The 14456-nt window shown below is 35.8% G+C and overlaps 1 protein-coding gene across 1 annotated transcript; it reads right to left on the reverse strand.

The window, feature by feature from the left end:
* Nucleotides 1-1773: 1773 nt before the first annotated feature.
* Nucleotides 1774-9118, reverse strand: LOC117336361 (uncharacterized protein KIAA0895-like). Its single transcript, XM_033896864.1, has 5 exons — nt 8826-9118; nt 6111-6900; nt 4702-4978; nt 3993-4298; nt 1774-2745 (listed from the first exon to the last, which is right to left on the reverse strand). Exons 2-5 carry the CDS (start codon nt 6723-6725, stop codon nt 2492-2494), a joined length of 1452 nt encoding a protein of 483 aa, XP_033752755.1. The 5' UTR covers nt 6726-6900; nt 8826-9118; the 3' UTR covers nt 1774-2491.
* Between the last annotated feature and the right edge of the window lie 5338 nt (nt 9119-14456).

Consider the following 14456-nt stretch of genomic DNA (forward strand, 5'->3'; position numbering starts at 1 on the left):
CTTAGTAGGACCCTGCCACAAAATTTTAACAAAGGGCAATAACCCTGTAATTAAAGGGTTGCAGGCCAAACTTTGATACACTGCAGATCATCTTAGTATGACCAATGTATTGACCAAGTTTCATTTTCCGTTTAAATGCAAGCAAAGTTATGTTCCAGACACAAAACTTAAACAAAGAGTAATAACTTAATTAAGTATATATAGCCTTAGAGTTGTACACACCAAGTTTCGAGATCCTTGCTAACTGTTGTCAAAGTGATGCTCTGAACACAAAACGCAAAGACAGACAGATTGACAAAGCAGTAATTTTATGCTACCCTTAAGAGACTTTACCTTCATGCCAACATAAAGAAATAAATAGTCTTGGTCAGTATGATAAATATTATGCCCTGATGTCAACTAATAATTCACAAAAAAGTATCTTAAAATAAAAAGAAATGTCAGTCAGATATTCTCATGTTATAATACTAACATATATTACTGTACACAAAAAGAAACTTCAATTTGTCAGTGTGATATTACAATTAATAACCCGACGTGAAAAAAATGATCATGAAATCAATAAAATTCCAAATAATACTTAAAAATTACCAAATTAGAATGTATTTGTAAATATAATAGATTTAAAGGAATGCATTTTTTTATTGGAGGAATGTTTTTTGGAAAGTCTATTTTGGTCATTGGAAAAAAATCATGAAAATTTACATTTAAAATCCTACATTGCACAGCGTGCAACAAAATAAGTATAAATATAATCAATTGTCTTTTTTTAATCAATAATTCAGTTACAATTTACTTAATTGAGCTGTCATTAAATAAAAAAGTAAAAAAAACTCAATAGTACCATGAGTATTAATAATCTTCAGAATAAAAGCAATTTGTGTAACAATTGTGTAGCAATTTAATTTGAACCATATGTCAGTATGATAAGTTACTTTCAACAGAAACAAGAGGGAATGGAATGAAAATAATTCAGCTGAATCAAGAGCAAATGATATGTTATCACTGTCAAGGTGGCTATGTTATGGCTACCACATCCAATACCCAGTGGCAATACAAATCTTTATATTCCTCTTGTTACTCTTCCAATCTCCATAGCACCATTTACCAAAGAGCACAAACAGAAAAAACTTTATTTTTTGGCACAGCTTAAAACAGGGTACATATTGATATTTATAACATTTACAGATAACCAGAGGGACAAATTACACTCGAAGAGTAATACTGTAGGATTTCCTAACAGATGAACATAACACATTATATTTATACTATATTTCAACAGTTGCTAAATTCAATTCTGCATCCAGATATTACTAACAAAATGCAGGTCAATCATATAAAAATGAAATGTTATCAATCTCTTTACAGGATGCTTTGTTTTTAACATGATATATATGTACAGTCAGATGAAATACATAGATAGCATAATGCATATTGCCCAAAGTAACAATAGCATTGTTCTCCTCATATTGTGACAACAATTTTTACCTTGTCTCGTTATTCCCATTTGACAACAACTATCCTCTTGTCTTTTCCTATGACAACAAAATTTCTCTTTGTCTTGTCTCTTTGACAATAACCTTTTCCCTTATATTCCCCATGGCACAACTTTTCCCCCTTGTCTATTTCCTGTGAGATGAGCTTTTCCCTTGTCATTCCCCTGTGATAACAGCTTTCCTCCTTGTCATTCCCCTGTGATAACAGCTTTCCCCTTGTCATTCCCCTGTGATAACAGCTTTCCCCCTTGTCATTCACTGTGACAACAACTCAACCCCTTGTCTTTCCCCTGTGACAACAACTTAACCCCTTGTCTTTCCCCTGTGACAACAAGTTTTCCCATTGTCTTTACCCGTGACAACAAGTTTTCCCCTTGTCTTTCCACCCCAGAAAACATTTTTTTCTCCTTGTCTTTCCCTGTGACAACACTTTTTTCTCTCTGTTCTACAACTTCTTCCCCTAAAACAACTCTTTCTCTTGTTTTGTCTCTTCGACAATAACTATAACAATAACAAATACCCTTTGTCACGCCTCTGTACCAATAATTAATTGTCTTCTTCATTGTTTCATGTACATTTAAATTACATGGAAGTACAGTCAGGGTATCTTGATTTCAGACTAATGGAAAAATATAATTTTTGAAGTAATACCAAGTTATTATCTTTAATACATTTATAAAGCATGCAAAAATGTATGAAATTACAATGTATAAACACAATAATATCCCTGTGTCTGTTATAATTCTGGTTCATGAACATTTTTAGAAGAAAATTATGCTACAAAGCTAATACATGTAGATATATTACAGGATCAGGAGATATGGTTCAGAGTTCACTTCTTCAGAAAAGAACTTCATGTTGAGGTAATTTACATTAAAGCATACCATTATAATCCTAATGGTGTGAAATCAAAAGGTATACTTTAATAAGCAGACCACAAAAAAAAACATCACAATAGTTGGTGTGTATTTAACAACCTATAGGTTTACAAATCATCACACATTTTGTAGTACAAGGTCTGTAAGGCCATTAGCCTCTGCAATACGATCCAGATGTTTGATGTAGGACGTTCTGTCCTCCATGAATGTTGGCACCCGTGTCCCTTCCAGATCAGCATAACCTTTTAGACGATCAACATCCTGGTATGCCACTTTCCCAAGTCTCATCATCATAGGGAAGTCAATCTGCCGGCGGTACTTCAGAATTTGAAGTGCTCCAGATAAATACACCTGGTCCTTGGAAAATGCACCTGTGAATTTTTTTGTTAAAAAGTTTTATATCCGAACAAAATAGTACATAAAGATACAGAGTATAGTTAAACAAAAATATCCATGAAGATGAATTCAAATACATGTACATGTAGTTTATATTTTTGCAACCAACAGCAGTATTTATCAGATTACATTTAAAGTATTTTGTATTTCTATGTAAAACACGAGGCCCAGAGGTCCTGTACAGCTCACCTGGTTGGATTTGACCAAATGTCAAAATAATGTTCATGTTCAATTCGTTAACAGCTTTTTCTTACTAAATTGCTATATATGGTTATGGGGTGGGGATCTCATCTGCTTCAAGGATATAACCCAGAAACTAAGTCCCTTTTGGTTGGTAAGGACCCCTGGGCCTTTGTTTACATCAATATTGTGTTTATCTCTTTATGCCCAGCAATGCTATATATGGTTATGGGGTCAGGATCTCAAAGGTCGTTTGTAGCAATATAGCCAAATTGCTCCCTTTTGGCCTCACCCCTCAGCCCCACAATTAATAGCTTTTTGAATCCCAATCACATGAAGATGGTACTAGTCATATATGAGAGATATCCATCGCTTAGTTCCAGAGAAGATGTTTATAGCAAAATTACTCCCCTTTGGTCCCGTCTCTCAGCCCCTCCTTGGGGAGCATTTGTATTTTTTTGAATCCCCGCCCCCTTGGGATGCTGCATGTACCTATCACATATCATTGATATCCATTGCTTAGTTCAAAAAAAGAAGTTGCTTATAGCAATATAGCCAAATTGCTCCCTTTTAGCCCTGCCCGTCATCCCCTGTGGTGTCAGCCCCACGATTTATAGCTTTTTGAATCCCCATCACTAACAGATGCTTCCAGTCAAATTTGGTTACATTCCAATCAGTAGTTAAGAAGTCATTTTTGTTAAATTGTTGATAGACTGACGGATGGACGACGGAAGCCATAGTGTATATGGCATGGCATAAGCACACATTGGTCCTTCGAACCAGGTGAGCTCAACATCAAAATTAGCACATTTCAGTAGCATTCAAGGATAAATAAAATACATAATGGTATCAAGTTAAGCTGCTTGTATTTATGGGATTTTTTGGAAAAAAAATGAATATTTCATTACTCTTAAATCACTGCTCTTAAATCCAAGAAATTTCAAGACATGCATAGGCCATGTTATAACGGTCTGATCATCACAGGTGTAAAAACTAAAAGAAACTGACAATAATAAATGTTTAATAACTATAAAATCTGTACCTGGTGTCGAGGTGTCTACCTGGCCACGTTTGGCACGGATGCAGTAATCCCATCGTACATTTGGGTCATTGACAAACCGACCCAGATCTTTAAACAGATCCTTGAGAGATAGTTTTGAGGCCTTATATACTGTGTAGTAAAGCAATGCTGACCGCCATAGACAAGGGTTCTTACGGAACAACACACTATGCAGAGAGGCCAGACCCTCCTCTGTTGGGTTCAGCGGTAACAAGTCCAGCTCCTTACGTACCTTCCAGTTGCACCATGGTTGAAATTTATTGTTATAACTGCGGACATAGTGAGTACCTAAAATACAAATTGTGGTTTATTTATGAGTGCCAAATAAGCTTAAAAAAATATTAAAATTATCATTTCATTCAACCTAACAAGCTCACTGTGCACTTATAGAAACACAAAATGGGCACACTGAATTAAACCATGTATGGGGAAATGTGTCCATGTGAAATCTTGGTGGAAAAGTTCGTTAAAAGACTTAAGATAATATTTATTTAGCAGATCAGTGAGGTAAGGATTTTCTATCTTTCAATTAGCGCACACATACTCTGATCTTTTCCTCACAAAAAAAGTTGGGAGTCCACTTATTAGATTGAATACGGTACAAGCCTTTATCTCAGCCCGATTCATTAATCTTTAGATTACAAATCAAATCAAATACATATATGAAAACAAAAGAATATCTTATACAAACCAAGTTCATGTCGAAGAAGTCCTTCTACCCAATATTCCCTCAGATTACTAACACGAACATTTAGCTGAGGTTTGCCTTTATGTCTTGTCATTGACCCCCTAGAAAGGAGTTCCTCAGTCAGATTGACAACAATTTCTTTTTCTATATCTTCCTTCTTGAGATAGCGTTGCACCAAATTGTTGATTTGTCCACGAGATATTATCTGACCACCGGTCTCTGTTTCAAAGTTCTCATAGCTTCCATACTGATCAATAGCACGCTCCATTATCAAGATCGCCTGATGAAAAAACAGAAACATGCTGCATATTCATGTATCTAATAAGCATAGTCTCGTTAACATGTGTGCTTATTCTTAATTTATATTTTGTTTCACTAAATTTCTGTATCTACATATCAATACACTGTATATATATACATGTATATGCAGTTTGAAGTATCAACAGACATATACAAAATCAGCAAACAAGAGGCCCAAGGGCCTTAAAGGTCATCTGACTCTAGATTAAAGACCCTTATACTATTGTAGTATGCATTCTCTGTAGCGAGTGTAGTGGCACTGTTGGCCATCTTGGAATTTGGATCAATCCGAAAGATAACAACACTTGATCAAGACTATCTCAGAATCATTTCTGGTAAGTTAGAGCTGAATCCCACTGGTGGAATTTGAGAAGTTTGAAATAAGCGTCGTTCAGGAAAACCATGATTGTGCAATCATATTACAAAATGGCCGATGTGACTGCCATGTCAACTTTTTTACGAGGCCGAAAAATAACAACACTTTGTTGGCCTTCCTTCTTTAACATCCTCACCAATTTCCAGCTCAATGGCACCGGTGGAACATGAGAAGAATTTTAAAATGTGCTTTTCAAGATGGTTGCCATGACGGCCATCTTGAATTCCGAATCGGCCCGAAAAATAACAACACTTGGTCGGGATCATCTCAGGCAAGTTTCAGCTCCACAGCACTGCAGGTAAAACTTGAGAAGTTTAAAATGTGTTTTTCAAGATGGCGCTATGGCGGCCATCTTGGATTTCGGATCGGCCCAATTAACATATTATAACACTTGGTCGGGATCATCTCAGGATCATTTCAGGCAAGTTTCCGCTCAATAGCACAAGTGGAACTTGAAAAGAAGTTTTAAATGTGAAATGTTTACGGACGGCGGACAATGGACGGACGAAGCATGATGGCTATAGGTCATCCTGACCCTTCGGGTCAGATGACCTAAAAAACAGGTAAAGAATTTAATCATTATATTTTGGTAAATTTTATATAATTATATTAAACAATAAATTCTATGTATGACATTAAAGTCTATAACATCAGCAAGCCTAATATTTAAGGAGGTACTATCTGAGCTAATTGTTAAATTTGAGTAGCAATTAAAACATGAAGTGCATGTACCTACCTGTGGTATAAACTTGTCTGAAGCTACACTAACCCTCTCTAAAACTTCAGCATCAGCAGGGAATTTGTAGATGAAGTATGGATTGTACTGACATTTTGCTCGTAGAAATCTTTCTTTTTCTGCTTTTTCATTGGCTGGTTTGATTGCAGCAAGAAGTGGAATTTTCTTTCTGCGTTCACTGGAAGTGGGTTGGGATGCTTCTGGTAGTGTAGCTCTTTGTCTTCCAGGTGGCGTGGCTAATCTGTCTATAGAGGAAGAGAGGGCAGTGCTACTTGTAGACATTGGAGTATTGATAGATGGTAGACGAAGACTTCCTGCTGTGCTAGGGCGTTCACAGAAACGGAATGATGATGAGGAAGTCATGCCATGATGAGGAGTACTACTGGTAGTGTTTTCTGACTTTGACTCCAAAGCTGATGATGATCTAACTTTTTGTCGACCTAGAGGCTTCATGACTTTAGGACATTTTTTGTTTTTCCTTTTCTTTTTCCGAAGAGACTTAGCACCAGCACTACTAGGTTGTGCAAGGTTGAAATCCAAATGATTCATTGCTTTGTCTTTCATGGTTGCAGTGTTACTCACTTTTGTAGCGCTCTTGTGCATAGCTACAGCCATGGCTCAATGTGTGGGACAGGTCAGTAAATAAAATCATTTTGTTAGGGAAGCAGAAGTAGAGGAGATAAAAACAGATACTTCTTTACCTCCTGCAATACATTCAATATGTTGAGTGTGTACATGCTGTTCAGTGATCAGTTTTCATCACAAAGTCATCACGTTCCAATAAGGGAATCTAAAATATAAAATTAAGAAAGATGTGGTTCAAAGCCAAACACAAAGAATTTTGATACATGTTAAATTGTTTCATTGACATTGATAATGATGAAAATGAATTTTGTTGTAACAATGAAATATTACGTCATACATTTAATATTATTACAATTGTAAATTCTTATTTATTATAATTACAGTAAAGCTGAGGAAGGAAAGCCTACATCCAGATTGATTTAGTATTTTGTGTACATTACATTGTTATTTCTATTTTGTTCATGTTTAGCCATCAACTTAAATTTGTAATTACAAAGTGCTAATAAAATTGAATTGAAATACAAACATATTTTTCTGTACCAAAATATGTCCATAATCCTGCACATTGCATATATATATATATTAACATTAATACTACATTCCTTAATTATCGTAATTTTTAATACAGAAAAATCACCTCTGTGGACTATTCTTATTGATTTAATTAATTGAAGTTTTTAATTATTCAGCTGGATTGTATATGTATGACTTTACATGATTTTTCAACAACAAATGTGATGAATGTTAAAGGTTCCCTCAGACTCTCAGACTTAATCAAGATTGTACACACAAAGTGACATCACAAGTTCACAACAAATAGTTCAATGGTCAGAGACCTTAAGCTTGCAGATCCCTTAAAGCTGTGATGATGAATTCGAAGGATATATACATACGTAAATCCTCTTTTAAGTGCCATCTAATTAATAATAATATTGATGTCATAGCATTTAATCTTGTTGATGAATATATCATATTGTCTATCCTTTGTTCTTTGTTTTGACTGATAATAGCTTTATCACTATAGACCTGTCATAATCAACAATAAATTCATGTTGTAATGAAACAACATTGTAAATGCAGGTTTGGCAACACTTATTTTTTCAAATGATTCTTACTTTCCTATTAGCAGAATAACATGTATAATGTAAATGCCCAAATATATATGCATATAACACATTAAATGAATGAGACATAAATCGCTAAATGTACACAAAACACAAATAAAATTTTAATAATATTGTGAATAATATTGTTGAGTAATTGTGTTTAATTGAAACTGGTGACAACTTTGGAAGACTGATTTTTCAGACAAGTATGCTTTAGTGTGACTATATGGTGTTCATGTGGACATGTACACGTCTAAATTTATGTTCGTAAAGGTGTCGGTTTGAGGTGAAAAGCCGATCCTTTTACATTGGTGCCGTACTGACCAGGATCTTGGCAACCCGTTTTGGGCATTTTTGAAATTTTGGTGCGATAAAATTGGTGAAAACTGAGTTGAAGTGATGGCAGATAAACATATTTCAGGTGTACCCGTTAGGGGTCCGGGGGCATTGTACACGTGGTCAGTCATGTAGTCGTCAGTATATTTCGACTCTGAATTGTTTGTAGGTTTTTATACCGTCGTCTATCATATAGGAGTATGGCCGTGTAGCCGTTAGTATTTTCTAGAACTAGGACCATGTGGCTGAGAGTTCACTAGACACTACTGTCACGTTGTCAGAGTATGTGTGTTGGAGTGTATAACAGAGTGGTATAATTTGTCTATATGTCAGTGTGTTTTACACATTACTAGTGTTGTATAATAAAACTACCTGAACTTGATATATCTTGAGTTTGTGTTTATTTGCCAGACTTCACGTACAAATTATGGCTCAGAAAGTAAGACCCTGACGGACCCAAGATCACCGAACCTTGGTATAAATATTTTAAAGGTGTCGGTTTGAGGTGAAAAGCCGATCCTTTTACACTTACATAGAACAGCTGGGAAATATACTGTATCTTAAAATAATAATTCGTTCCAATTCTTTGATTGAACACAATTCAAAGTATAATTCTATATCGTCATTAACATCCCATTCGGATACATTTCAGCAGGATAAGCACAAAATGTAAAAAAAAAATACTTACAAGCTAATCTGGAGGAAGAGACGAGACCCAGTAGGTCTAAATTATGTTGATTCGATGTGCCAGTGACCATGACCTGGCGAGTTTGGTGAATGGCATTGGCTAAGTTCGGTAGACTAGAGTCAACTGAGGTTAGTGATAGGAAAGCGCATGGCTGATAACAAACCTAGCCTGATCAATATTATAACAAGGTAACTTGTTTGTACATCACAAAATAATCCACAATGTTATTAAAAGACAAAATACAGAATTTGTCAACCTTAGCAACCTTTCAAAAGCACCGACCCGGAAGTTGTCAATTGTGTTGTAAAATGGATCCGTAACATTTCCGGATCGATATATTTACAAACTATGTAGTTTAGCAGGGCGGTCGAAACGGTTAGACCATATTTGTTTCGTTTTTGAAGTAACGACGTATTTAGTGATATTGGTTTACAACGAATGAATACTGACAAAATCATGCCGTGTGGATGCTATGTATTAACATCAGGTCCGTAAAATTGTATGTCTACTAGTCTATATTTGTTGGTTCGCACAGAGACCTATATTAGTATACATAGGTCTCTGGTTCGCATTAGTAATCGACGTAATATGCTGGTTGTACATGTACGTGAAATAGACTGGCCCCTAGCCTCTCTCCAGCTAAAATATTATAATCATAAATGAAATTGAACCTTATACTTTTGGTCGTTAAATGTTTCAAACTAAGGGGAGATAATCTTACGTTGAAATAATTAATTGTAAACCTACAAAAACGAAACCTTGGACTGGTTGCTTGCTAGTATTCTAGTTGTACGACCATGCATAAATGCAGATCATAATTAAAATATACAAGCAATTCATTTTCCTTATTTGCTCTTGCCTTACGACAGGTTGTCACCGTGTCGCAGCAAATGTCATTTTTTGATGAAATCGAACAAAGTGAAAATTGAATTGTACGCTGATATAATTACTTGCATCATAAATTTTCTAAGTATTTGACTAAAACATTTTTTAAATATTCTTTTAACATGAACTAAATTATATGAACGTGTTGATATATTGTCAATATTGTATTTTTTAAAATAATTTACCTATTCTAACGATATCAGTGTTTGTGGATTCGAGCAGCATCAAGGTGGGAAAGCTAATTGCTGGGTTCTTAATATTTGTGAATCCAGTTAGTTCAACGTACTTAAACTAAGATGAAGATTCAATCCATTTTTTTGTCCAACTGTATACATTATAATGAGTAAATGATAATTCTAGTAGGCCGTGACTCATACTCTCTTATAATATTGTACGCATTTCAAAATCTTTTTTTTAGTTATCTTTTGTTATCTATCATAGTGCAATATCGAATTATATTATGTGACGAAATACTTATGTGTTGTAAGGCCATAGCCAATCTAATTAAAATCAGCTGTCGCATGCCTACGTTTACTGCGTACTGGGCCTTAACAAAGTACAATGTACCTTCAAATGTAGTAAACATAGTCATGTAACAGCCGATTTTAATCAGATTGGGCCATATCATTACATATTTCCTGTCTTTATAAGGTGAAATGATTTTACATGGTTATATCATTGTCTTATTGTTATTTCTTAATCACGAGTTATGGGACTTCCTATTGTTTTGTATATCGTAGCTTCATGTAATGTGTTTCACACTCGCTGATAATTTACCACGTGAATGCCATCTGCAGGTTTGGTAGTTATCCACCTACATTATGTAATATTGGTAGAGGCGACCAATGTGGGAACCTCAGACAGAACTGTAAATTTGCTTTCGCGCCTTCTTGGGACAAGGAAACGACTTGCAAAATAAACATACTGTATCCATTTAATTGCAACATCATCTCTATATGATGTCTCAGTTTTCCTAACAACGTTTTTCCGTTCTTTCGTCTCACTTGCTAAAAAGTAGCACTTTTTGTCTCTTAAATTAAAGTCTCCATGCTGGACATTATGAGACCCAAAGTTGGTGGTTTTGATTGGTTACAAAATTGTATAAATATCATATGACCAGGAAATATCAGTTACAGTGTCTATATAAGTATGAAATGTATGTGTGATAATATTATAAAAACACTCATCAATGGTCTCATCTTTCAATAAAACCGTCTTCGTGACGGTTGCGAGAACGTAAATCACAGTAAAAAAAATTACGAATGATACAACATATCATACAGTGGAACTTCGTTAACTCGAACTCGGATAACTCGAATACCCAGCTTAACTCGAAGTACCTCGCCGGTCCCGGCCGAATTCTCTCTTTATCTTAGTAAAGAAAACTCGGAAAACTCGAAGAACTCGGATAATACGAAGTGAAAATTTGGTCCCAACACTAAAAATTCTATTTGAAATGATCGAATAACTCGAAGTATAATTTTCGGCGATCGGTGGTAAACGCCGACATTTTTTAAGAGCTAAATTCCGTTTGTAATACTGAACATATCGGCACTACTAACCTACATGCTATTATGAGTGTTTCATAAATTCATAAAAGAAATTGTCGGTTGAATCTTATAACAACATGTCTTGGTGATAAAAAGTACTGCTTTACTTACATCAGGTAATTTCCTAAGGCGGTCGCCGATATTAGTACACACGATAGTCAACAACTCATCTACCCGTTCGCTCAAGCGGAACTAATCTCTGACACACCGGTAGATCTATATACATTTCATGCTTATCGTGTGTTCTGTCGATTGTATCCGAGCCTTTGGTTGTTCGTGTGATGTGTTGATCGTGTGTTATGTCTATCTTGTACCGAGTTTCCATAGGCCGTATCCGGATTTGATCATGACTGTGTCTCCAGTAGGTCGTGTCCGGATTTGATCGTGTCTGTGTCTCCAGTAGGTTGTGTCCGGATTTGATCGTGTCTGTGTCCCCAGTAGGTCGTGTCCGGAGTTGATCGTGTCTGTGTCTCCAGTAGGTCGTGACCTGATTTGATCGTGTCTATGTCCCCAGTAGGTCGTGTCCGGATTTGATCGTGTCTGTATCTCCAGTAGGTCGTGTCCGGATTTGATCGTGTCTGTGTTTCCAGCAGGTCGTGTCCGGATTTGATCGTGTCTGTGTTTCCAGTAGGTCGTGTCCGGAGTTGATCGTGTCTATGTCCCCAGTAGGTCGTGTCCGGATTTGATTGTGTCTGTATCTCCAGTAGGTCGTGTCCGGATTTGATCGTGTCTGTGTTTCCAGCAGGTCGTGTCCGGATTTGATCGTGTCTGTGTCTCCAGTAGGTCGTGTCCGGAGTTGATCAATTAAGTTTACGCCCTAACAACTTTCATACCAAAAGAAGTTTATGATGTCATTTACTCGGTCATCATGATAGCACGCCAAATGTATCGGAACAATACGTTTTGTTATTTTCATTTTAAGTCTTGGGCAATTTATTGCAAAGCCTATTTTTTGTAAAGCTTTTATTTGTATTCACACGATTTTGAAATATCATTTCGAACATTAATTACGGGATTCAGAACAAGAACTACATGTACATGGTATAGAAATAATATTGAAACATTTACACACTATCAACCACGGATATGTTTTGGTTATAATTGCCCTCTTTTATATTTCCTATGATTTCCTTCTCAATCTCAGGTTCTCCAAAAAGGAATCAAGATTTCAAAAATTTGTGCCTTCTGCATAATTTACTTACAGTCTTTGATATGGCTAGGAGGTTAGCTCTCTGCTGTTGGCTTTGGAATCTCCTAGAGAGATGCTATGTCGCCGACAAGTAGCAATTATGCTCGAATGAAAATATCAATAGACTGTTGTTTATTAATTCTTTTACAATACTAAAAGTTACATACATACAAAAGGTGTGTTCTACGTTATTACCACCCTCCAAAAGTTACAAACAAATGTACTTTATGCTATTACCACCCTCCAAAAGTCACATACTTTACGCTATTACCACCCTCCAAAAGTCACATACTTTACGCTATTACCACCCTCCAAAAGTCACATATTTTACGCTATTACCACCCTCCAAAAGTCACATACTTAACGTTATTACCACCCTCCAAACGTCACATACTTTACGTTATTAAAACTCTCCAAAAGTCACATACTTTACGCTATTACCACCCTCCAAAAGTCACATACTTTACGCTATTATCACCCTCCAAAAGTCACATACTTTACGCTATTAAAACTCTCCAAAAGTCACATACTTTACACTATTACCGCCCTCCAAAAGTTACATACTATACACTATTACCACTCTCCAAAAGTCGCATACTTTACGTTATTAAAACTCTCCAAAAGTCACATACTCTACACTATTAAAACTCTCCAAAAGTCACATACTTTACGTTATTAAAACTCTCCAAAAGTCACATACTCTACACTATTACCAACCTCCATAGTTACATACTTTACACTATTGCCACCCTCATAATGTTACATACTTTACACTATTACCACCCTCCAAAAGCCACATACTCTAGACTCTAGACTATTTTCGCTATCAACACCCTCAAACTGTTACATAGTTTTCCGCTATTAACGCCCTCTAAAACTTGCATACCTGAATTTATTACCACCATCAATGGTTCGAGCTAGTCCTTTTATCTTTTTTATTTGGACTGATTAACAAATCAATTCCAACTTTTGTATGTAAATTTTGGTCTGATAAGCTATAACTGATAGGAAGCTATTGTTACGTGTGCTGGTTTTAGATATATTTCTATACTGTAGATGTCTTTATGCATGTCTGTAACAGGTATTTATACACTGTCAGCGATGTACGCGCTTCTAGGTTTACTGTTATCCTGCGTGCCACCTTTAAACTATTATAATTGGTCGTCCAAAAAATCGAAAATCGAAAATGAGTAAGCCATGGGTCTAAAACACTCTTCACACTATTTTGATATTGTCGTGGTCAACTTTTGTTTTCGGAACTTTCCGTCTGGAGTTCAACCCATCTGGTGCCTAGTACCGCTGATTAGAATAGAAGGAGCATATAGCTTTATGATGCAGGCTTTAAAGTATAGTTTCGACATTGTATAAACTACTAAATCTATATTTGAAAAGTGATATTCAATAGTTTGTCGTTTAAAAAAAAATAGAACGTGATATTATGATTATTTGATGTAAAGCGACTATCGCGAAATGTATGCTTTAACCACCGGTCTCATTAACTTTATCCTGCTTTGGCAACTTCACATAATATTAAAAATTCCTGATTCGTGAAAGGAGACACCTGTTAATGAAGCAGTAGAGCATCCGTCGTCCAGAGCTACGTTATCGCAGCTAATGAAGCAGAAGCTTTCTAGAATAGCTTATTCATGAAACAGTACTCATACTCAAATACATACGTTCATGATTTAAGCGAGTTTAAAGGAAGTTGGATTGAGCACATATTTCATACTTGAGTACAATTTTTAGCGTTTTTTATGAATTCATTATTTCATTTCGTCTCATCTGTACACAAATACATAAAACAAAGTTCCAAGTGGTAGCGGGGCATTGTGATCAATATCGCGGAGGAAGGTCAGCGAATTACATCCTTGCTTTTCTCAATTGAGTTGCATCCAAGCTTACTCCGCTGATTTGTAGTGCTTATAAAGGAATGATTATGGGCCTCTGTATACAAATATCATACTTGTATTCATGTGTTGCCATCGCATTATCAATTTTGTAATAAGT

This window comes from Pecten maximus, chromosome 10 (assembly GCF_902652985.1).
Source record: "Pecten maximus chromosome 10, xPecMax1.1, whole genome shotgun sequence".
Classification (NCBI taxonomy): domain Eukaryota; kingdom Metazoa; phylum Mollusca; class Bivalvia; order Pectinida; family Pectinidae; genus Pecten; species Pecten maximus.

Bases quoted from the DNA above. Each gene is read 5' to 3' on its own strand.
- LOC117336361 (XM_033896864.1), bottom strand. From the start codon at position 6,725: ATGGCTGTAGCTATGCACAAGAGCGCTACAAAAGTGAGTAACACTGCA. The intron at 4,979-6,110 runs GTAGGTACATGC...TTTTTTCATCAG, and splicing joins CAGACAAGTTTATACCACAG to GCGATCTTGATAATGGAGCG. The intron at 4,299-4,701 runs GTTTGTATAAGA...TTTGTATTTTAG, and splicing joins ACTTCTTCGACATGAACTTG to GTACTCACTATGTCCGCAGT.